Genomic DNA, 25,028 nt, shown 5'->3' with positions numbered 1-25,028 from the left:
CTCGAGAGGGGCTCCCGGCAGCGCTGCTTTGAGCGATTGCGCGTAGTCTGCCGCGATTTCAGGTTGCTTCAGTCGTGCGATATTAAACCGAGGAGGGCGTCGGTTTCGTATGTTGTTCACTACGGAGAGTTTTGGGCGCATCTTCACCATCACCAGATTCTGACTCGATGTTGGCGCCTCGGCAGAACCTGAAGTCGATTATGTCCGAGAAGTGCCTATCAAAAACGTAGTCGATCTATGATTGCGTTTGGCACGATGATCTCCAGGTGTACTTGTGTAGTAGGCGGTGCTGGAAAAAGGTACTACGTAAGGCCATTCCTTTGGAAGCGGTGAAATCTATTAGTCTGAGGCCGTTTTCGTTGGTCAGCTGGTGCGCAATGAACCTTCAAATTGTCGGTTTGAATTCCTCCTCCTGGCCGACCTGAGCGTTAAAATTATTGGTATTGACCGTAGGAAGAACAACTACTTGGTTTGATAGTTTAACAAAGAATGAATGAATTTCATTTTTCTCTTGCTTTTATACTATTTAAAATCTATTAAACGATTGCTTTGATCGATATTATTTATTTGAACGAAACAACACGCCTGCTACTTCCGACACCTCTCCTCGAGTTGATCCGATCTAATTCCGATCTTTCCACGCAGCTTCTCCAGACGAACTCGTTGCAATGGTTTGGTCAGGATATCAGCAAGCATGTTTTCGGTAGGACAATATTCCAAGCTGATGAGCTTCTTTTCTTGCAGATATCGAACGAAGAAAAATCGCGTTTCGATGTGCTTGGTTCTCCTCTCAAGGCGATCACTTCCAACCATCTTGATGGTACTCTGGTTGTCCTCGTATACGGTGGTTGGATCCTCAGTAGCCTCGCCGATTTCTCGTACAAGTCGCTGCAACCCAGCCCCATGCAACTGCACCTCCACCGAAGAGAATCAGAAAGCCATAATTCGACTTCCTGTCACGGCAATCTCCAGCCCAATCGGCGTCGACGAACATCTTGAGATCAGCCTTTGATCCTCCGAGCTGAAGATTCTCGCCTTGTGCCGCACAATGTTGCCTCCTTGGTCTTGAACAGCCACTTCGAACCAATCGCCCTTTTGACAGGGGGTAGCTCGACAAGGTCCCACTTCTGGTTGTCGACCATCTGTTCGTACCATGGAGTCCTTCCGGCATACCTCCTGCAGCGCTACGATGTCGAATTTGCGGCTCTTCAAATCGCCAATTCTGCCACAAAATTTAGAAATTGGCAGTTCCATGTTCCAAGTTTCGTTGCATGGGTCTTAACCGATTTCCATCCGAAATTTGTTGTTCGTTGTTCGTTGCTTGTGTTTTTTTTACTCACGGGCTAGCCAGGCCCGCAGCTAACCCCACTATCTCGCAGGAGGACCGTCGTGATGTTGCTGTTTTGGCCGATAACCTCCAAGCGGTCATACGTCGAAGGTTGTGGTCGATTCCGAACTACAAACCCTTCGAATCGACAAACCAACCTCCCCAACTAGTTTTTCCGTCCTGGTAGCCGAGATTCGCGGAAAGAACCTCCCGGCTTCCGGTTGGAATTGGGCCGACAGAGCAGTTGGTCAGCCGCAGCAGCGACGCCATCGTCGAAGCTCCGCCATCTTCTAAACCCGACGATCAGGACTTGGCTCTAAAAGGTACCGAAACCATCTGGGGCATTATTAATTTCGAGCAAATTACTATACGGTTGAAGTGAAGTGTGGCAATTGTAAATAAAGATTGAGAATTGCATAATTGGGGTTTTCCTGAGCTCCCAGTTCGAACTCTCTGCGGTTTCCTTTGGTTAAGCGAGCCGCCCTGAGGCCTAATGAAGGGAGTCCCTGTAACGCCGGTGGGGTTGTAGGTTTCAAACTTATAAAATTATACATTTTTCTGTCAAAACGAGATTTAAAAGGTGAATCTTTGATTTGCAATTTGATGCATACTGGGTGAAGTTTTTTACGGCATCGAAAAATGTTAAAATTTGTGCATCCATTAGTTGATTTTTCAAATTTTCTATGAGAATCAAAAACTTGTAAAAACTATCTCACGTAGGATTGTTCGATCTTCAGGGAAAGATCGATTCCCAAGATCGATTCAGCTGAATGGTTCCGGGATCGATCCACCTTAAAAATCGAAGCAAAAGGATGGATCTTTGCTAGATCGATTTTTTAAATGTTTGTTAAAGATGGGTGCTGCCTGAGGGCTGATTTTATCTAAAAAAATAGCGAAAAACTACAGCAAGCTAATAGTTTTGAATATATGAAATTGTATGAGCGATACAAAATTAAACTTCAGAATGTTTTATTTTTCATTTCTCCAAACGATATACTTTCAAGTTCAAGTAATATGCAGGTTCGATAAGAATACGTCAGGTTCGATAAGAATAATTTAAGTCAGTTCATCACAGCCATAGGTCACGGTACAACAGTAACGCGTTCAGTTATCACTTGAAAGGCTCCATCCATTTTTTTTAAGTATAATTTTCATCAAAAATAGAGGCAATATAAAAATATTAATTTTAAATTAATATAATAATTTAAATGTTTTTTTTTTTTTTTTTTTTTTTTTTTCATGCGGCAGCTTTATGAGAAATCACACGGCCCTTTTGAGGCCAAAATTACTCACCGCGGGGGAAAGCTAGGTAAATGAAATGGGTAGGATTGGGAGGAGACCGCAATACACCGGGCGGATTAAGAATGTGTCTCATTTAAACTCCGGTTGCTCTCTGACAAGTCAAACCCTGGCGAACCTGGGCTGGGCTTGCCAATGAGCCGTATTGCGAGCGGGGGTATTTTATATCAATTGTATAATGTGTAAATGTGTAACACTGTGTCATGTGAAGTGAGCAACAAATAGTAGCTTTGGTTTGGTTTGTTTGCTGGATTCGTCGTGATATTAAGTAGTATTGTGTCGTCTGAAGTGAGCAACAAATAATAGCCTTTGTAGGGCTGAGTTTTGTTGTCACAGTGAGTAATATTGTGTCATGTGAAGTGAGCAATGTTTGAATTTTGTTGTCACAGTGAGTAGTATTGTGTCATGTGAAGTGAGCAACAAATAGTAGCCTTTGTAGGGCTGAGTTTTGTTGTCACGGTGAGTAATATTGTGTCATGTGAAGTGAGCAACAAATAGTAGCCTTTGTAGGGCTGAGTTTTGTTGTCACAGTGAGTAATATTGTGTCATGTGAAGTGAGCAACAAATAGTAGCCTTTGTAGGGCTGAGTTTTGTTGTCACGGTGAGTATTATTGTGTCATGTGAAGTGAGCAACAAATAGTAGCCTTTGTAGGGCTGAGTTTTGTTGTCACAGTGAGTAGTATTGTGCCATCTGAAGTGCGCAATGTTTGAATTTTGTTGTCACACTGAAAAGTATTGTATCGTGTAAAGTGAGCAACAAATAATAGCCTTTGTAGGGCTGAGTTTTGTTGTCACAGTGAGTAATATTGTGTCATGTGAAGTGAGCAATGTTTGAATTTTGTTGTCACAGTGAGTAGTATTGTGTCATGTGAAGTGAGCAACAAATAGTAGCCTTTATAGGGCCGAGTTTTGTTGTCACAGTGAGTAGTATTGTGTCATGTGAAGTGAGCAACAAATAGTAGCCTTTGTAGGACTGAGGTTTGTTGTCACAGTGAATAGTGTTATGTTGGGCCCTACCTGTCACCTAACCTTACTCGATTCAAAAACTTTGAGCCCATGATAGTTTTCTCTTGAGATTAGCATAGATTGGCGAATAAAAATATTTACAAATGAGTAAGTCTTTAGAGATTCAAAACAAATGTGTAGCTACTCTGTAATTATATTAACAGCTTGGATACCATAAAACAGAATCTCCATTAAAAGGTGTTTAACACTGCAGCAATTGTAAAAAAAATCTACGTTACACAAACAATAAAATAATTGATAAATAACCAAGCAAGACCATACTACTAATGACAATGCTGTTCCTCTAAAGCATCATCGCTAACTCTGAACATCTTCTCAGAACAACTTTCCTCAATCTGTTTCGGTTGAAAGAAATAACACTTCTATTTTTAATTTCCAATATTATCTTCCTGGACTGCCTTTATATTATTGTTTTTCAAAATCGTAACATCTTTCTTAGACTACCTTAATTGAATTTCAAGCCTAACCGAACAATAGACGAATCTACCAAAAAGCGTTGAAACGAGAAAGAATTATTGTTAACAGGAAACTGTCCAAAAAGCATTCTGATCCAATGAGCCTCTAGTTCTTGTAAAATGCTTGATTTAAGAATAATCCTTCGAAATTCATAAACCGCAAATGCACACTTACTAGAGCATTGGGGAGACGAATACTACTTACTACCTTTACCTTGTCTAGTAACACATTGAACAGTTATTAACCCGTGACCCATTACAGACTAGGATACGGGGACACATCTGGACCTACAGAATACCGGACCTGAAATATAAAACTTTATTAAACAAATTGTATGAAAAATTATATCAGGTCAAACAATCAATACTGATCGGACCATATTGAACACTGGTAAGACGTTTGTTTAAAGCCGTGGGGCCAACACGTAGGTTCCGTTTCACTGGCGTTCATCAGTGATCCGTTCGTGTTCGCAAGATCTGGTGTGATACTATCACTATTCGATTCTTTAAGATCTTGCGCGACAAGGCATACCCATTTATATCAAAGTGATATAAATGAGCCTCTTACCATGCCCACGGAAATATAATAATTTAAATGTAAATACAAAACGAATGCTTTATTTTTTTTTAGAAATACATTTGATTCAAAAACTTAACAGCTTCCTACTGAGCTTTGACCATGACTTGAAAGTTTAGATAAGAACTTGAATCTTTAGCTGAGAAAAATGCTTTGGATCCAAATTTTCACCAAAATGTCCTGGTTTTTAAAGCTACTCACAAGCGGATCCATGATGCCAAAATTTCATGAATTTTCATCAGTTCATCAAATCATTTTTTGCTATTCGCTAGCTTCAAAATAGGTCAATTTTGTTGAAAATCTTGCCCACAAAAGCTTTAGATGCTTAGTTGAAGGTTATATGGAACTACCGAATACTTGAGCATTCGATAAAAATTCAGGTTTTTATCAAGATTATAGACAGGATAAAGGTAAAAAAGCTTATCTTTGAATCGATTTCGATTATATTAGTGGCATGGTAGCACCAATAATGAAAAGCTGGCTTTCATATGATAGAATGGTATCAAAATTCTGCATGAGACTGAATCTTAAAATATCCGGATTACGTTGAAAATAAAAACTTAAAAAGATCGAAAGATCGGATCGAAAATAAACCGATTTAATCGATTTTCCCAATGCCAAAGAATCGATCCAAAAAATCGGAAATTTGAGTTCTAAAGATCGATCTCGCAAAGATCGATTCAAGATCGACCAATCCTTCTCACGATGTGAAAAACTGTGTCATCATCATTTCGTTAAAGTTTAATGAAAATTGTATTACATTTAATTAAAATAAATTGAGTTAGTAATAACAAGTAGCGAAATTTTGGTAAACTCGATTTGATGAATTTCTTCAATGTTAACGAATTGGTTAGAACAATTGTAAATCAACATGTTGTTGGTAGGAAAATTAAAGACATTTGAATAAATGTAATCGAGAAAATATCTATCATCTTTGAATAAATTTGCCCTTGTGCTTTTTTTTCTCTTCAACATGGTTTATGAACGACCAACAACGTTTTAAGTTATTGTTGAATGTTAACCAGGAAAAAAATCGTGCAAAATTAATGCCCCATCATAAAACAAAATCTAACCAGCTAGTAGGACGAGCCAAAATTGGTTTGGCATTTCGAGCGTCTATCGAGTGTGAAAAATGTGTACATTCCTCCTTTTTCTGAAACTGCCCTGCTGTTAAGCAGTGAATTTGCGAATTGTTGCGTAACTACGAGAGTGATGGTTTAATATTCTGACTGAACAACCTCTTTGAAGGCCACCGATGCCGCCGCAGCCGGAGATGACTCTGAGGAACAGGAACAGCGGGAGCTGCTCGAGGCTGCCGACGCCATGGGCCAGCGGGAAGACGCCGCGGATGATCAGCAACAGCAGCAGGATGATGACGTCGAAATCGCCGAAGAGGTGTGCCATCCACCTTAATAACTATTGCAGTTTCAGCCATTTTTTTGTTTCTTTAGATGCCTGTAGGTTTTTAGTTGGTTTTTTTGTAGTCAATGTTTGCGCAAAAAAAATTCATACATCAGATCAACATACAGTAGAAATTTAGCACCAAGGACCATGTGCTCCCAACAAAACTCACTTTAGCGTGATATATTCTGAATATACATATATTTGAAATCACAAATGCTTTTGATGTTTCTAATGATAACTTTTGAAATTGTTTTAATAATCTTTCTTTTTTATTTCAAATTTTTCAGGAGGAAGTTGCGAGCAAGCTAGTGGACGGCGATGAGCCCATGCAGGCCGAGCAGGAACAGGAAGAATAAACGATCTTTAGCAGCTGCTAGCTAAGCCTTGGGTATATCGAAGCGGCTGACATGAAAGAATCGTGGATATTCACACTGATATTAACTCACACCCACAACACACAAACCCATACATACGTTTCAACCCATTCAATGAGATCGTGTTCTGCTTCTTGAACACCCATTGAATGCCTTACTACAACTGTACTGTTTTTATGTATACACTCACAATTTTCACGCATTGTACTTTTAAAATCCACTTCATATTACTATTAAGATAAGGGAGAAGATGTACGAACGTAAGGTTGAATATACAAAAGCAATCATAAGACCGAAAAAGATAAGTTAAAAAGAACAGGAGACTAAAAGAGAGAACTAATTAAAAAAAAAACAACACGAGAACAAATTTTAGACAAAAAAGTATGACTTCACTGTTACTAGTTTTTGTGTCCTGTTAGGAGTAAGCGAAACATTGTAACATTTCTCTGGCTGGCGCAAGAACAAAAACTTAAAAGCAACTGCAACGAATGCGGATATTTTGGCTGACTCGCAATGACGACTTAAATTGTTAGGAAGAATGAAACTTAACTACACTTTTACTGTAACTACTAGGGACAATTATTTTGAAAAAAGATCAGGGGAGCAGAATTTCGGATGATCGAAACTCGAAATTGGCTGGAGCGCAGCGACTGGCTTTCTAGTCGAGCGTATCTATACCAACACAAATCCCTCTGAGCGATAGATCTATAGGTTAAATACTGTTCTATAATGAAATAAATTTCTTAAAAACATAGTTTTGTTACTTTCTTACGTTTCCTTCGAAACATTCTAATCTTAACAAGTGGTCTTCTAATACAAGCAAATATTAGCTTTGCTTTTTGATTTCCTTGCATGCATTAAGTGGTTCTCCCTGTTGTGGAAAGGAGAGACTTGTTACTCCTACGGTGGTAAAACTACGAAATTTTTTTTTGGGATTTTAAACCAATTGGTTTATTCATTTTCTATCTTACATCCGATTTATAGGAAAACAATCCCTACACAGTAAACTAAAATTACCGAGTTCGGTAATTTATTTTACAGAACTAGTTCTGTAATTAGAAAATTTTCGGTAATAGATCAATTTGACGTTTAGTTTTTACCGAGTTCAGTAAATCGGCTCTTGACTTACCGAAGTTCTTATATTTTAATGTAAACAAATCTCAATGCCATCAATTTTCGGTAAAAAATCACCGAGATCAAACTGCAAACAAGACGAACGTCAAAATTCGATTGTCATTTTTTCGCACTCCGGGTCTTCCTTCTCATTCTTGCAACCGGAATTAATCGTTTCGACTACTTTCGTGTGCTCGAGTGTGATGGGTATCTTTTACCCGGCCAGTCGTCGCCATTGCTCGGCATTTTCGGTTTCGCGTGTTTTGAGCAATGAAGCAGCAGTTTTTTTTTTTTGCTTCGGTGGCCTCCATGCATGCACTTGAACGCACATAGACGATCGGATTTGGGACATCGCCAGCACCGCGGCGCTTCGCATGGAATGGATTGCTAATTTGATCGCAGCTCCAGTAAAGGTACATCGGATGAGTTTATTTTCCGCACTTTAGTAAAAAATTAATTTTACTTCCAGGTCCCGTGGCTGTGACAACCTTCCTCCAGTCACCTGTGGCAGATGGCCATTGTCCACAGAATGTGGAGGAGGGGATCCTTGGAAAGCCACGAGACGGTACCATGATTGCCATAACACAGAAAATAAAGTAAAAATATTTTGATCCAGCTCCTCATTTTTATTTGTAGATTGAGCCTCTGCTATTGAGGCGTCTTCTAGAAATGCGATAGTATTTAGCAAAAAATATTTTTTTCGGTAATTTTTAACGAAAACCGCAAAACGTTTGGTAGTTTCAGCTTATGATGCACAGCATATTACATGAGATGATATTCGAGACTCAAATCATCTCGTGTAGTATGCTGGTTACGTACACCAAACTACGGAACGTTTTACGGTTTTCGGTAAAAATTAGTGAAAAATTTAGTTTTTGGTAAATATTATCGGCATTGCGGTAATAACAGATATTTCGGCGAAAAAAATCAATTTTTCGGTAAAAACAACCGAATTTTCGGTAAAAATTCGAGGAATTTTGTGAAAATTACCAGTTTTTCGGTAAACATTACCGAACTTTTTGAATTTATCTGGTAAAACTGACCGGTTTTTTGGTTTAAATTACAGATATTTCGGTAAACTCTTCCGATTGTTCGGTAAATATTACCGAACTTTTACAGTTTTTTCGGTAAAAAATATCAGTATTTCGATATTAATTACAGGTATTTCGGTAAAAAATTTCAAGTATTTCGGTAATAGTTTTAGGTATTTCGGTAATCGTTACAGGTTTTTCGGTTAAGTCTACCAGTTGTTTGGTTTATATAACCGACCTTTTTAGTTTTTCAGTTAAAAATTACCGGCCTTTCGGTAATAATTAAAGTCATTTCGGTTCAACAATACCGATTGGTCGGTTATATAACGATCTGTCATGTTGACAACTGTCAATATTTTGACAGATGATCAGCCGAGTTTTGGTAATTTTTTACCGAAAAAGGTCCGTAATATTTGACAGCTGTCACTTCTCAGCCATGAAAAAATTACCGAACAGTTTAACGATCTCCACATGTTAGGATTTCGGTAAAATAATTACCGAACTCGGTAATTTTCGTTTACTGTGTATGCTTACTTATCTAATTGTTTATTAATTATGTGTATGTTGTTATTTGTTCCATCGATTGCTTCGATTGGTCAAATCTCAACGCTCCTCCTCAACATACACATTCGCAGTCTTTTAACTGCTTGCGGCGTCTCCTCCTGAAGATGGGGCTGCACCTCTTCAGCGCACGCACCGGATTCGTCGCATTCATTGCTCCCTTGCTGCGGCTCGAAGCATTCTCCTTCGCCTCGACACCTTTCCTGAGGCCTGCGCCTCCCAGTGGTTCTAGCCCGACGACCTTCACTTGGCTTTCCGGTCCGACGACCTTCCATGTCACCGGCTTGACGACCTTCCGTGGTACCCCGCACGCAAGTCCGACAGTGACTCCTGGTTCGAAGACCACCACCTGGTTCCTGACTTGACGACATTACATTATACCGGCCCGCCAACCTTCCATGGCTTTCGGTACGACGACCTACCAGTGAAACTGGCCCGACGGCTGCTTCGTTGTCTCAGCCTAGCGACCTTCCATGGAACCGGTCCAACGACTTTGTTGGTTCCGGCTCGACGCTCTTATTTTGGCCCGATGCCTCACCAATGACACGACTACCTTCCACTGTCTCTTGACTCGCTGACCTTTCAAGGATTCTGATCCGCTTCCGATGGATCCGACCGAACGCCCGGTTCCATGGTACCTGTCCGACGACCTCCCATGTTTCCTGGCTTCCCGATTCGATGATCTTCAGTTGGCTCCTAGTCCGACAACCTTCCACGGCCTCCGGCTCGCCGACCTTCCAGTGGCTCTGGTTCCTGCCGAGATGACCTCCCAATGGTTCCTGGTTCGTTGTCCTTCCGTGCTTCGGCTCGTTGTCCCTCCATCGGCGCTGACTCTTCTAGATTCCTAGCGATTCTTCTCCTTCTCCTTTCCACAAGAGCTTGGACCATAATCTGTTGTGCAGCACTTGGCAGTGGAAAGGAGAGACGTGTTACTTCGACGGTGGTAGAACTAAAGGGTGTCAACGATGAAATTGCCACACACAAAATTGATTCGCAAAATTCGAGTTTTCATCCGATTGCCATCAAATTTTGCATGGATTGAAAAATAAGTATTAAACTTAATTTTGCCATTTTCCCCGTATTTTATTTACAGTTCAACGCAAATGCTCGTACCTTGACCTTAATCCCGGCCATAAGATTCTGCACAATCTGTGAATCAACTGTTTTTTTGCATGTAAACCCATACTTTCTTCAGTTCCTCGACTGTCTTCACTACCTTAGGTCGTTTAAGAAGGTGCTACTTCATAATCGCCCAGTACTTCTCGATGGGGCGGAGCTCCGGAGGTTTGCACGTACTTGGAGTAGTGGCATGAGGCCAAATCCGGCCAGAAGATTTTTGGGACGTTGTGGGCCTTAAGGAGAGGAAGCAGTCGCTTCTGAAAGCACTCTTTCATGTACACCTGTCCGTTCATTGTGTCCTGGGTCACGAAATGTGCACTCCGCTTCCCGCACGTGCAGATGGCTTGCCATACCAGGAATTTATTCGCAAATTTGGACATCTTCTAAGTGCGGACATGCCCCGGACGCTGAACTTATCCTTGGCCGTGAAAAATAGGTTGTCGTGGATCTGTTTGAAGTCGGCCCTCACATATGTTTCGTCGTCCATGATGCAGCATTCAACTTTCGCATGCATGTTGAGGTACAACTTCCTGGCACGGGTTTTGGCGGATTTGTTCTGCTTCTCGTTGCGATTAGGGGCCTTTTGTACCTACTTACTTAATGATCCCGCGCCGATCCTCCGGAGCATAGGGCCGTGGTAAAAGACATCCACTGTTGACGATCCGGGGCCAGCGTCTTCACCTGGTCCCAGTCAAGATTCCCGTCAACAGTTCGGATTTCAGCGGCTAGGCTTCGCCGCCACGAGTTTCTGGGTCTGCCTCTTCTTCGATGTCCTTCTGGATTCCAGTCCAGCGCCTCTCTGCAAATCTCGTTTTCATCTTTTCGCAGCGTGTGCCCAATCCATCTCCACTTACGTTCCCGAATCTCGATTTCTAGCGGCCTTTGATGACACCGGCGATGTAGTTTCTCATTCGAGATCCAATTGCCAGGCCACCAAGCGCGGATGATATTCCGCAGGCAGCGGTTTACAAATACTTGCAGTTTTCGCGTCGTTACCGCATATGTGCACCAAATTTCGCACCCGTACAGCAATGCGGATTTGACGTTTGAGTTGAAGATTCGGATTTTCGTTCGTAGAGAGATCTGGCGTGATCGCCAGATGTTTCGGAGACTCGCAAATGCGAAACGGGCCTTTCTGATCCGGGTTTCGATGTCTTTCCTGGTACCACCATCAGGCGTTATCTGGCCACCAAGATACTGGAAGCACTCCACTTTCACCAACCGCTACCATAAAACTGGAGGGATTTCCTGTGTTGATCTCCATCGACTTGGTCTTTCCGACATTGACTTTGAGACCTGCTGCCTTGGAACTTTCGGTGAGGTCGTCGAGTTTGCTCTGCATATCCGGTTGTGTTTGGGCGAGCAATACAATATCATCAGCCAAGTCAAGGTCGTTCAGTTGCTCCATTGTTGAAGGATTCCATGGCAATCCTCGGTTCGGTGCACAGTCAATCGATCCAGTCAGAATCAGACTTGTAAACCGTCGACATTTTCTCTGACAGTCGCACAGCCTGCTTTTATCAGTTTCATTGTTCGTGCCATCAAACGAATGCGACCGAAATCTTGCCGAACAGTCGACTACTATCAAACGAAACGACATTCATTCTTCTTTGTGTGATTGTCGAACGAAATTTCGTGTCTTGGTACACGAGAGGGATAATTTGATGGTCAAACGACCATAATTCCCGACAGTTTACGACATCGCCTATCTCTTTCACGCAGCAGAACATACAGACTCAATAAGCAAATGCAATCTTTTCTATTCACTTCCTCCTGTTGAAAAAAAATTCGCCACTCTGCAGCGCCGGGTGATGTTTGGATGTGTTGGTCGAACAATGTGGAATGATTATCTCGATTATCTACGCAAGAGGGATGAAAGTCAAACGACTAACCACACAAAAGATCAAAATTTCATTTGACATTTTTTTGCTCTCCGATCAAACGATTGCGCTCTCCACGATTGTCACGAACGATGTGTGGTGGTTGTCCCCGGAAAAATTCAAACGATGGTGACCACTTACAAGCCTGGTCAGAATCTCGTCCATTACGATTAGAAAAAGTAGCGGTGATAAGATACATCCTTGTCTAACTCCAGCAGTTACCGGGATTGGATCGGACAAGACACCGTCGTGCAAGACCTTGCACGAAAATTCCTCGTATTGTGCTTCGATGAGATGGACTAGTTTCTCTGGTACTCCTCTTCGCCTTAGAGCCGCCCAGATGTTTTCATGGTTAAGTCGGTCAAATGCTTTTTAGAAATCAACGAACACCAGCAGAAGAGTGTCCTGGAATTCGTTGATTTGTTCCAGTATGATTCGTAGCGTTGTGATGTGGTCCACACATGATCGTCCGGATCGGAATCCAGCTTGTTGCCGTCGGAGTGTAGCGTCGATTTTCTCCTGGATCCTGTTCAGGATCACTTTGCAGAGTACTTTGAGGGTTGTACAGATCAAAGTTATGCCACGCCAGTTACCGCACTCTGTTAGGTCTCCTTTCTTGGGGACCTTTACGAGGATACCCTGCATCCAGTCGGCCGGGAATGTTGCAGTATCCCAAATGTCAGCGAAAAGACGGTGCAACATTTGTGCTGACAGGGCAGGGTCGGCTTTCAGCATTTCAGCAAGGATGCGATCGATCCCAGGTGCTTTGTTGGATTTCATGTTTTTGATTGCCGCTTCTATTTCAGCCAGCGAAGGCGCTTCCGAGTTGCCGCTATTAATGCGACTTACTGTTGGCACTTCGAGCTGCGGATTCTGTTGGCCATCGCTATTCGTGACTCGGGAGAGTTGTTCGAAGTGCTCATTCCATCGTTTGAGCTGATCTGTTCGATCGGTCAATAACTGACCTGCTCGGTCTTTTAGCGGCATTCTTGCATTAGTCCTAGCACCACTGAGGCGGCGAGAAATGTCATAAAGTAATCGGATATCTCCATTGGCGGCGGCTCTTTCTTCCTCTTCGGCTAGGGAGTTTGTCCAGGCTCTCTTGTCTCGTCTACAAGCTCGTTTAACTGCCTTTTCCAGCTCCGCATATCGTAAGCGGGCGGTTGCTTTGGCTGACCCGGTACATGCCTGCTCAATTCCGACTTTCGCCTTTCTCCGATCATCGACCATCCTCCAAGTTTCATCCGACATCCATTCACTTCTTCTTCCACGAACTTTACCGAGAGTACCATGGCTCGTTGTGATAAAGGCTTGATTCCACAACATTCTTCGACTGTTCCGTCTGTCGGCAATTCCGAGGCTCGGGATTCTAGCTGTTCAACGTATACCTATTTCACCTCTGGATTCTCCAACCGGCGGACGTCGCGTCGTATCGACACTTGACTTTCTCCTCGCGCCGTTGGACACGCGCAACTCTCAGTCGTATTTCACCAAGGACGAGATGATGGTCAGATGCAATGTCTGCGCTTCGTTTGTTGCGGACATCAAGAAGGCTTCTTCTCCATTTTCGGCCGATGCAGATGTGGTCAATTTGATTTTCTGTTCGGCCATCTCGGGATACCCAAGTGACCTTATGTGCTGGTCGATGGGGGAAGAGCGATCCACCGATCACCATGTTGTTGTTGCCACAAAATTCTACAAACAGCTCTCCGTTTTCGCTCATCTGTCCTAGACCATGGCGCCCCATGATTGAAGTCGCCCAAATGGATTTGAATATCACCCTTCGGAATTGTCTCTACCACGCTATTCAGTTGACTGTAAAACTGCTCTTTCTCCTGCTCATCGGTTGTCGATCGACACCGTGGAATTCGCAATTCCCAAAGTTTTAGCGATTTAACGATGAGAGAGATCCTTGTTCTCGTGATGAATGCGCAAGATTTAATGACGCACGAGCTGTTCTTTCGACTCCGTTTCCGCGAGTTTTGATCACAGGAACAGGCTTCCGAAAAGTACTGGCGAACGACGACAGTATTCTTGCGAACGTCGCACATACACCTCGATGAAAGCTTTCAAAATATTTCTTCCCCGACAGTTTTAAAAGGAGCGGTCGTGCGTGACAGTTTTCAATGCGTTGAATTTCGCATGACAGTACGACTTACTTCGTCCGACTGAAGCCGAGATTATCTACTCTTAGAATCTAATGATGAGAATCTAATATCATCAAAATAGGTTAACATTTGTGGCCAGCAAACTACAGGTCAAATTTTTCCTAACGGATATTTTGCAAACAGCTTTGGAGGGTTATAAGGCAAAGAAAGTCGAAATAGAATCAGCAATATCCGCAAGTTCTGAATTATCTGTCTTGAATTAGAAGTTCACATATGATTCATTTTAAAAGTATTAGACTTGGGTAGTTCGTTTAGAGCTTGGAACTAAGTCCAAAATGTGAAACTGCTTCAATGCGTTTGGCTGATTTTCTCAACCAATTCTTAATATAAAATTTTCCTACTAGAAGTAATGCGACTTTTGGTTACTTGGGAATAACATGTGGTAGTGAACTTGACTCACATAACTTCAGTCAGCAACAATAGAAACTTTACATACATTTAATATAGATACAAGTAAAATGGTTTGGGCTTACCGATTAAGTATTGAGAATCCATCTCCAGTCTTCTGTTTCCTGAACCACCAGCTGGTAATTTTCCCTTAGCTGGAAAACATTCCATATATGATTAAAAAGCATCTTATCGTCTTTACTGCCGCTATCGAATCGCTTGCTGAAGGTAACCGAGTGATTCAATCCAACGCATGTATTCATACCATCAGTGAGCTTACAGCTGCAGCATTCGGCTTCACATCCTATGACCATGCAGCTTGGTGCACGATTTTTTCTAAAGATAAGAAAGGAAAGAAAGATAACTACATATTAATAAGGATGCACAATTCAAACTGAAAACTAGCAAAGAACTTGTCAGAATTTACAGCATCCTATAATTTACAATAAGGATAATGCTGCACTCAAGAATCACCTTTATTTTACATTTTCTCATATTGCAATGCAACAAAAAAAAACATTTAACCGCTATTTGGTAAACAAACTTGGCTTAAATAATTTTTGGATTTTAAAAATTTTCATGTCAACTTTGTACCGCACACCCTTAAGCTATAAGCAAGAAACGAGGGCACCATACAACTTCTTATTGGAAGAAAAACTTGCACGCAACAAATGGCGCAAAAAAACTTTATATACGCATTTCGTTAGTAAAAATAGCTCCAGAAGCATATGTACAATAAACGGTCAAAGTTTCATCCATCAACAGAACTACTTCGGGCCGTTGCTTCATATATATACCGTACGGGTGAACAACGGCTTTTGCCCAGTTGAGCCTCGGTGGTCCGGGGTGCAGGCTTCAAACCTGTAGTCGATTAGCGTCGAAGTGGTTCGATTCCACCTACTGGGCGGAACAGATTTTTTTTTTGTTTTTATACAAAAATGATCGCCTGAGGAATGATTTCGGACAAATTATTACAACCGCTGGTTTCATTACAGAATGTCTGTTTTCTTTAAGTGATTGTTGTTGTGTGTATGTGTGAACTTGTGATTGTTACACTAAATAACTACGTTTCATTTAAACTAGAGTTTATATACCATTTTTTAAATCCATTTTTTTTTCATTCTTATAAAGTAGGTAGTATCCCCTAGCGTGCTGTGTTGTTTCACTTAGTCGTTCGCGAAAATCGCGCAGCTTATTACTCTCCTTTTTTACTAGTTTTTTTTTTGTTTAATTTAACCTTTTGTTTTGTTGAGAATTGTAGAGAATAATTGAAATATAGGTTTCATTTCTTTGTTATATAAAAAGATTGAATTTCGTTAGATTAGTGTTTTGCCATTTTACTCACATCGAGAAAACTTTAGCAAAAAATCGTTTCCCGGTCAAATTTGTGCCGGGAACTACTAGTACCCCAAAACAATAATTATAATAATCATGTTTCCATGAAGAAAGAATATTTTGGATCAAATGCGAACTACGACGTTCTATAGATTCTAGCATTCGCTCGCGCATCTACACTTGCACACATACAACATCCAATGAAGAAGGACACATATAAGATATCGAATTTTTTTCTGCTGTACTCAATGAGACAAATCGATGAGAAGGGAGACTTAGCTGCTGCAGTCGTCGTTGGCCGTTGCTGTCCATTCTAGTCGTCATCATTTTCTGCATCCGAAGAGTCGGTGGTGAACTCGCTTTCATTGGCCTGCTGCTCGTTGGCTTCCGACTCGGAATCGCTGATGTCCCACTGCGGATGTTCGGTAGGAATCGCAGCCGCCTCCTTGACGTCCAGCTTCAGATCCACCTGCTGGTCCATGCCGAAGTAGCTGTCCGATCGGAGGCACACGGTAAACACGTACACACCGGGCCATTTGGGAGCGGTGAACTTGATGGCTACCTCCTCGCGGTGCACCAGATTGGTCACGTGGTAGGGGGCCGTTAGCAGGGTGCGGGACTTACGGTCGCAGATGTACGTCCACCAGTATTCGTACTTTTCCTGGAAAATTTTGAGTGGGTTAGGAGGAATGTTTGTAAGTGTTTGTAAGTGGTACGGACCTCCGGGAATAGTGGACAGTGAACTGGATGAGACACCTTCGATTTTCCTTCGAGTTTCTCGCGTTTGTTGATCTTTTGTTGGAATCTGTTGAAAAGAATTGAAAATTAGGAACAAAACAATAGTTCAGGTAGAATATGAAAAGAACTTACTTCTCCCACTCATCGTCGTCATCTTCCACTGCAGACTTCTTGTCCTCATCCGAACTGCCAGCACCGGCAACGCCTTCGTCATCGCTTTCGGCACCACTGTCGACATCTGTATCTTCTTTACGAACTTTCTCGCTGGTTTTAGTCTTGGAGGAGAAAACAGATTTAAAGATATCTAATATTGAGGAAGGAACCACCAGTAACCTACCTTCTCTGCCTTAACGGCTTGGTTTTGAGCTTGGGCCTGGGCGGCCACAGCAGCGGCCATCTGCTTCTGCTGTTTGCTCTTCTGACCGCCGCCGCCACCTTTGCTTTTGCTTTTGTGTCCACCCTTGGTGGGCTTCGGTTGCCATGCCGGTTTCTTGGCTGCCTTGGCATCTTCCTTGTCGTCCTTTTCCGGCCCATTTACGGCCGCAATGTCACCATTCTGTTGCGGCGCTGCCTGATCTTCTCCCCCTTCATTACCTTCTTCAGTCGATTCTCTACAATGGAAAAAAAAATGTACCATTTGAAATTGTTCGAAAACCTTAAGATTACTAAAAAGGAGGCTTACGTAATGCCCTGCTTTTCCTTGGCGTTGGTATCGCCGAACAGTTCGCTCATATTCCGACGAACCAGCTCAACCGTAACCGTCACAATGGCTCCGGCCGTTACGACATTGGAATTTTCGTCGTCCACCACCTCGCACTTGACGCTGAAATCGATGAGAGGCATCTTGCCCAGCACCTTCATCACGTTGTCGTACTCGTGATCGCTCAGGCTGCGCAGCACCGCACGGCTCTCGTCGGCCGGCAGCTGGGCGAACTGCTGCAGATTCCGGACCGGGCGCTTCTTCGACACGAAGTAGCGCAGGTGGTCCTCCGATACGTGCGGCAGCTGCAGCAGCGGGTTCTTGAACTCCCACAGGCCCTGGATGATCATCGGCGACAGCTTCATACAGTTTTCGATCGTCTCGATGGTGGGCAGTTTGGAAACTGTAGGGAGAGTTCCAGATTTAGGATTAAGATGTAAGATTCAGATATCAAACGTCCCATTTCCGATTCAAATTGCATATTTGGAATACAAATTCACAGTCAGACCTTCGTTTCAAATATTGAATAGAGGTTCAGATTTTAGATGTAAAAAAAAACGATTCAGATTAGGTTTTTCTAAGCCTGACTATAAAGTTAATTTAAGAACCTTAAAATATAAATTAACCCTCAGTAAATGTAAAGTGCTTGGTTTAAGAAAAAGCCATCAAATTTCATAAATCGCAGATACACCTTCACTGGAGCATTGAGGAGGAACATAGTATTGAAATATGTTAACCTACTTTCCTCGCTAACAGTTCTAATATATCTCTAAAAGATTCATTTCATAAACCTAACCATAAACCCAGTGATTGAAAATTGCTAGATTTAAGAATAAGCCTTCGTAATTCTTAAACCGCAAAAACACATCCACTGGAGCATTGGGGAGGAGAATGGTATTGAAATATGTTAACTTACTCTTCTCTAACTGTTTGAATATATCTAAAAAACACTCCACTTCCGAAGGATCTGAAAAATATAAAAGAGTAAGTGTAGGTACCTATTAAAAAGGTTCATAAATTAATAATAATAGACCAAGCAATCATTTCTGATCGGACCATGTGATAGAGCTTTAGTGATCCAACGCTAAACTGTGATACCCTCACTATTCTATATTTAATGTTGTTATACGTCAAAGTAAACCCCAAAAAGTGCTATAAATGAGCACTCAATCACGCCCACAGACTTTGGATTTCAATAGCAGTTTCAAATTTAGACTTCAAATTAAGATTTCAGATTTATATTACTTCTGACTTAGTTCTTAGATTCATAATTCAGATTTTAAAGTTTAAGTCAGATTCCGTTTTACGATTCGGATTCAGCTTCTGATTTAAATTTGAAATCCAGAATACAGATTTGAAATTGGAATTTTAAATTCATATTTCAAGTTTCTATTCAGATTTGAGGTTGAGATTCAGATTTAGATTTCAAATTCAGATGGTTAGATCAATAATAATCAAAATTTGATAACTTACTTCTTCTAGCATAGGCCAACATGATCAGCTGGTTAACGCAGCTAACCATTTCCTGGATCAGATAGGGACACTTCTTGACGATGAACTGCCGATCCTTGTCCAGGGTGTTCTTGTTCAGCCCGATTCGGCTCAAATGGGCGTGCAAAATGGCACGGGCCTTGATGGAGTACATCCGGCACAACGGCAGCTCCTTACACTTTTCATTCAGATTCGGAAGTTGTTTGATCAGCTGTAGAGAAAAGTGAAAGTGTTAAATTGACGTGTATATTTTAACATTTTTGTGAAAGAATCTTACCATTGGGACCTCCTCGTTGTCCGATTGTCGCTCCACGACCTGGGAATTGTGACGCTTGTCGAATTCCAAACTGGCCGCCAAAATCATCACAACTCGCTTCAGCGCCATGTGCGGGGTTTTGTGGAAAAAGTAGAAGTACATCTGGGTCGTGTCCAGTAGAACTTTGTCGCCGCTGTAACGGATTGAACGGTACCACCAGGTACCCACGACAGTCGGCAGTGCTACCATGAATACGAGAGCATACAATCCGAGCACCCAGACGGAATTTTCCTTCTCAACGATCCAGGAAGGCAGCGCAATACCGAACGATGTGGCTCCTGGGCCATCTGGATTGCCGTACTTCTCCCAATTTTTACGCGCCTCATCATCGGTCAATGCCTGGTAGGCTTTGGTAAGTTTCATGAAGGCCTTCTCGTCACCGGTTTCCTTATCGGGATGCAGAATCACTGACAGCGTGCGATACGCCTTTTTGATATCCTTCTGGGAAGCCCCTAGCGGGACCCCCAAAATTTCATGCGGATCAAAGTTGGACATTTCATAGTCGAACTGGGACACCTTGTAGGTTAAAAACGCCAGCAAAGCCCAACCGGCAACGATGGCCAATTTGATGAGAAATGCTTTCAAGCCCTTGTACGGGTCGGAATGTGATATTAGAATCCGTTTCTGGAGACATTTTTCGCACTGACACTCCTCTTTGTAGCGATCCGGATCTGCAAAAAATGAGAAAAAAAACCGACCTATTAGCACCTTTTATTTGGAACACTGAGCAGTTGTCAACATAAGACAGCAAAATAAAAAAGAAAAGTTTTACAACAATGTTAACTCCCATCCGACAAATCCAGAACACGGTGTGGATGCGTTCCGGTATGTCGATTCAGTAACTAATGTGGATCGTTGTGATTGCCACACATTAGATGCGCTAGTTCAAACCAGCAGCAGACGTCTTCTTCATGTGTTCAGTCATTGATAAGTGCGCTCGTCTGTCTTCTGGTCTGGCTGCTGCAATTTGAGCCATTCATAAAAGCACACGACCGCAATCATTGGATCGGTTTTTGTTTTCTTCTATTCATCATAAGGAGAAAGATACAGAATGCAGAGCTTTTCATTCAAAGCATGGGTGGTTTTATCACAAAAAAATAACCAAATCACTTAGATTGCAGATTGTGCTTACAAATCAGAAATTTATTCGAAAAATTAATAGAGAAAAAAAAATGTTTTGAAATCTTTCTGATACTTCAAAGATTTCAAGCATCAAAAGGTTTTGGGTTCATTTTAGGAGTCAATATCAGCTGTACCAGTTTTGGTAACCAGAGTGGTGAATAAAATTTATTCACATTTAATGTATGAAGACCACATTAGTCAATTAGTCATCAAGCCGTTGTATCAAATGGGTGGCGAAATTAGTAACGCTTCATTTGTTCTGGAATAAAGTATTGCGATGACAGCTGTGAAAACATTTGCTCAACATTCATGCTACCTTCTCGTTGTTTGTAGTTATAGTTAAGTCGAATGTACAAAAAGGTAAACAACTTTTTGGGCCACGTGAGCTTTGGAAAGATTTGTTATTGCGTAGATATCGGTACAAGTCTAGTTAAATATAGTCCGAGAAGGTCTTTTATGGATAAATTGTTTGCACAAAAGATTTTAAGTGAAGTGGGAGTACAAAAAATATGCCAAAGGCTAGAAAGCGTGGCAAATCAAACGTGTTATACTTATTATTAGAGTGGATTTATCCAACGAAGACCAGAAATGTTTACAGGTTTCTTTACTTGACCTTCAGTATGCTGTGCAAGTTAACTTCAAATTTTTGATGGCCCTAGCATAGACGACACCTTGCGAGAAACTTGCCAACAAGACATTTAAAAATACCTAAATGCATGCACGCGATGTGCAATATTCTAGTGCAGTGCAGAGTGCTTTACTTGTTCCGGAAATCGATAATCACAAAAACAAAAAATGGCAAAATGACGGCAGATTATCGAATATCATTTTTGAAAGGAACTTAAACTTATCTTATAGTCTGAGTAGCAAAAAGGATTTGAATCCCCATGTTTTTCGTGCTCCTGCTTTACTTTGTTTTGTTTTGAAACGTTTTATCTATGAAAAAAGACCTTTCTGACTTTTTTTAACAAGACTTGTTCAGATATCTACGAAAACTTGCTTTTCCACAATCTTAACGTACTAAGGACTGTATCGAAAACTCTTTAACAACATCTTTCTTTGAATAAAAATGAAATGAGTTTTTTATTTTAACTATTCCTATTCGGTCAATGAAGATCAGTATGATTAGAAACCATATCATGGTTAACATAAGTCAAAAAATTATGTTCTAAAGAATGATTGCACTTTTGATGAAATGCCTTCCATCAGGTTCTGCACAGTGCTGCCTTCCAATTTTTCTTGACTCCTTCCATGCTTTGAGAAACTGTCCCTTCCTTCCTAAAGATTCTGTTCACAATCACCCAGTATCGTTCAATCGGTCGGAGATCTGGACAATTTGGTGGAGTGATGTTTTTCTCGACGAATTGGATGTTATTGTCTAAAAGACATTGCAGTACAGGCTTGGCGTAATTTGCAGATGCCAAATCAAGCCAGAAGAGAGGGGATACTGATGCCTTTTATAGAGGGGCCGCAATCTTTTTCCAAGCATTCATTTTTGTAAACTTGAGCATTTAGACAAAGTTTTTCCATCGCAATCGTGCAGTCGGCATCATCCATCCATCTCCTCGTCCTTCGATTTCGTGTAGAATTGTGGCCCGGGAAGCCTTCCAGAATCATGTTTGATGTAGATTTCGTCGTCCATTAAGATGCATTTGTTGCTGTTGTCCAGAATCCGTTCGTAAAGTTTCCGTGCCCTTGGTTTTGCTTGAAATTGTCACTCTACTGATTTATTCCTTCTGCTTCTTGTACGTCTTCAAGGAGTTCCTGGCCTTGATTTTCTTAATCATCCCAATGCTGGGTTTGAACTTTTTAGCCAGATCACGCGTTGATACCGATCGGTTACGTTTGATATGAGTGATTACTTTAGCGTCCAACTGGGACTGATTGGAATCAGGTTTTCTTCCGGATCTAGCCAGATCCTTCAAGGACGACTCGTTGACATATTTGTCGATGATATTTTCCACGCTTGTGTGGTGTACTTTGCCGTGAACCGTTTTGCGATTTTGTTGTATGTAATACCCTTTTCAGTGCACCAAGTGTGCAGAATTTTCTTTCTAGTTTCAAGATTAATACGAACAATTGCGAAGATGAAAAAAATAAGTCGAACAATTTGATTGCACAACATTTTTTGCATATAAACAAATCTTAGTATTATTACTGAATTATACTATGAATCGTTCGAAAATAAGTAGTAAATGATTCTACCATACCAAACTGTCCATTTTAAAATTTCTGAGATGACTTATAAATGATTTTATTTGTAAGCCAATTCGATTAAATCGCCTTTGATTTGTTAATATTTTTTTTTTGCTACTTCCCCCTCAATGCCACCCGCCTATGGCTCCAAAGACTGACGAGACGACGCAACGACGCAGGCAAAGAAAGTAGGTGTATAGAAGAAAAGTGAAAAGACAACCACCAACTAACTGTTAATTTCTCCTTGGTGTGATTTCTCTTCCTAAAGAATTTGCTAGAGCCATTCCCATAATTTTGATTCCGATTTGGTCAAAATCTTCCGGATCATCGTAGTCCGCACTATAAAATTCCCGTTCTTACCTTCCTTCTTCTTACGGGGCCAGAAGTAGAATGTGGCCGGAATCAGAATCAGCGCCAGGAACGAAAGAATAAAGTAAAAGAATGTTCCTCCGCTTTCATCATACTGGAACTTTTGGCCGCCCATCGTCGCACCTGCTGCTGATGATGATCGCGGTCAGCTGTCCTCTTTTCGTTTCCTCCCAAATTTGCTCAAATTTAAACTTTCCCAGCAGCAGAATCAACAGTACCAATCAGCAGCAGCCGGGGACTCATCTGCTGGAGGCTTCGCCTCGTGATTTTCCGATATTTCCTGTCCGGAACAGGATCGATTCCAGCTGCTTTCTTTTGGAACGCGTGGGTACGCGGGTATCTTCCCGTCGGAACAACGAACCGATATCACTCCGTCGCGAATGATTATACGGAAAATGATCAAGGGATCAAAACGCGATACGCGACCGACGACAAGCAGGAGAAAAGTATTTTTGACACGTTTAACTAGGGAGGGCCCGTCGGAAAGAGAATGCCTTTGCGTACAACATTGCTTGCAAGATTCGTCCATTATCATTTTTCAGTGCTGAAAGCGTGAGGTTTGTTTAAAAATTTTTAATTAAACATAAATTTATTCTATATTTTTCTGAATCATCCCCACCGACTGAAGTCTCAACAAAAAAAATCTACATATTATTTGATGTATATTTAATTTGCGGTAAAATGCCTTTCTCTGGATATATTCAATTAAAAGCTAACTGTTAATTTCCTGCGTTCTAAAATGATTAATATTATCATGCTAAACATGTCGGCGAATACCTATGCAATTTTGTAAATTCTGTAAATTTCGCAAAACTTTACGAATTTCGCAAAACTTTACAAATTTTGTAAATTTTGTGAATTTTGTACATTTTGTAAATTTTGTAAATTTTGTAAATTTTGTAAATTTTGTAAATTTTGTAAATTTTGTAAATTTTGTAAATTTTGTAAATTTTGTAAATTTTGTAAATTTTGTAAATTTTGCAAATTTTGTAAATTTTGTAAATTTTGTAAATTTTGTAAATTTTGTTAATTTTGTAAATTTTGTAAATTTTGTAAATTTTGTAAATTTTGTAAATTTTGTAAATTTTGTAAATTTTGTAAATTTTGTAAATTTTGTAAATTTTGTAAATTTTGTAAATTTTGTAAATTTTGTAAATTTTGTAAATTTTGTAAATTTTGTAAATTTTGTAAATTTTGTAAATTTTGTAAATTTTGTAAATTTTGTAAATTTTGTAAATTTTGTAAATTTTGTAAATTTTGTAAATTTTGTAAATTTTGTAAATTTTGTAAATTTTGTAAATAATTTTGTAAATTTTGTAAATTTTGTAAATTTTGTAAATTTTGTAAATTTTGTAAATTTGTAAATTTTGTAAATTTTGTAAATTTTGTAAATTTTGTAAATTTTGTAAATTTTGTAAATTTTGTAAATTTTGTAAATTTTGTAAATTTTGTAAATTTTGTAAATTTTGTAAATTTTGTAAATTTTGTAAATTTTGTAAATTTTGTAAATTTTGTAAATTTTGTAAATTTTGTAAATTTTGTAAATTTTGTAAATTTTGTAAATTTTGTAAATTTTGTAAATTTTGTAAATTTTGTAAATTTTGTAAATTTTGTAAATTTTGTAAATTTTGTAAATTTTGTAAATTTTGTAAATTTTGTAAATTTTGTAAATTTTGTAAATTTTGTAAATTTTGTAAATTTTGTAAATTTTGTAAATTTTGTAAATTTTGTAAATTTTGTAAATTTTGTAAATTTTGTAAATTTTGTAAATTTTGTAAATTTTGTAAATTTTGTAAATTTTGTAAATTTTGTAAATTTTGTAAATTTTGTAAATTTTGTAAATTTTGTAAATTTTGTAAATTTTGTAAATTTTGTAAATTTTGTAAATTTTGTAAATTTTGTAAATTTTGTAAATTTTGTAAATTTTGTAAATTTTGTAAATTTTGTAAATTTTGTAAATTTTGTAAATTTTGTAAATTTTGTAAATTTTGTAAATTTTGTAAATTTTGTAAATTTTGTAAATTTTGTAAATTTTGTAAA

The 25,028-nt window shown here is 40.1% G+C and overlaps 2 protein-coding genes and 1 non-coding gene across 3 annotated transcripts in view; 2 read left to right on the top strand and 1 right to left on the bottom strand.

Moving 5' to 3' along the window:
* Nucleotides 1-7,216, top strand: part of LOC129751759 (glutamic acid-rich protein) — a 75,907-nt gene extending 68,691 nt beyond the window's left edge. Inside the window, exons 4-5 of the mRNA XM_055747450.1 lie at nt 5,933-6,079; nt 6,376-7,216. Of these exons, the coding sequence (XP_055603425.1) occupies nt 5,933-6,079; nt 6,376-6,444 (216 nt within the window). The 3' untranslated portion in view covers nt 6,445-7,216. The remainder of the gene's footprint in view (nt 1-5,932; nt 6,080-6,375) is intronic.
* Nucleotides 7,217-15,541: 8,325 nt separating this feature from the next.
* Nucleotides 15,542-15,628, top strand: Trnastop-uca (transfer RNA opal suppressor (anticodon UCA)). Its single transcript has one exon. It is a non-coding gene; the product is annotated as a tRNA-Sec (tRNA).
* Nucleotides 15,629-15,705: 77 nt separating this feature from the next.
* LOC129751689 (translocation protein SEC63 homolog) lies at nt 15,706-23,439 on the bottom strand. The gene is made up of 8 exons (XM_055747352.1): nt 22,980-23,439; nt 19,263-19,972; nt 18,968-19,196; nt 17,477-17,897; nt 17,132-17,405; nt 16,927-17,069; nt 16,777-16,861; nt 15,706-16,717 (listed from the first exon to the last, which is right to left on the bottom strand). The coding sequence occupies exons 1-8, from the start codon at nt 23,101-23,103 to the stop codon at nt 16,370-16,372; spliced, it is 2,334 nt and encodes a 777-aa protein (XP_055603327.1). The 5' UTR covers nt 23,104-23,439; the 3' UTR covers nt 15,706-16,369.
* Nucleotides 23,440-25,028: the final 1,589 nt, after the last annotated feature.

Source organism: Uranotaenia lowii, chromosome 3 (assembly GCF_029784155.1).
Source record: "Uranotaenia lowii strain MFRU-FL chromosome 3, ASM2978415v1, whole genome shotgun sequence".
Classification (NCBI taxonomy): Eukaryota; Metazoa; Arthropoda; class Insecta; order Diptera; family Culicidae; genus Uranotaenia; species Uranotaenia lowii.
The sequence above is the reverse complement of the archived record's forward strand: the minus strand, read 5'-3'. Positions and strand labels throughout refer to the sequence as shown.

What these genes read in the sequence shown, in the direction of transcription:
- LOC129751689 (XM_055747352.1), bottom strand. Translation starts at nt 23,103, where the DNA reads ATGGGCGGCCAAAAGTTCCAGTATGATGAAAGCGGAGGAACATTCTTT. An exon ending in AAGCCGTTAAGGCAGAGAAG is followed by an intron (nt 17,070 to 17,131) that starts GTAGGTTACTGG and finishes TTCTCCTCCAAG; the next exon opens with ACTAAAACCAGCGAGAAAGT. An exon ending in GACGACGATGAGTGGGAGAA is followed by an intron (nt 16,862 to 16,926) that starts GTAAGTTCTTTT and finishes TCTTTTCAACAG; the next exon opens with ATTCCAACAAAAGATCAACA.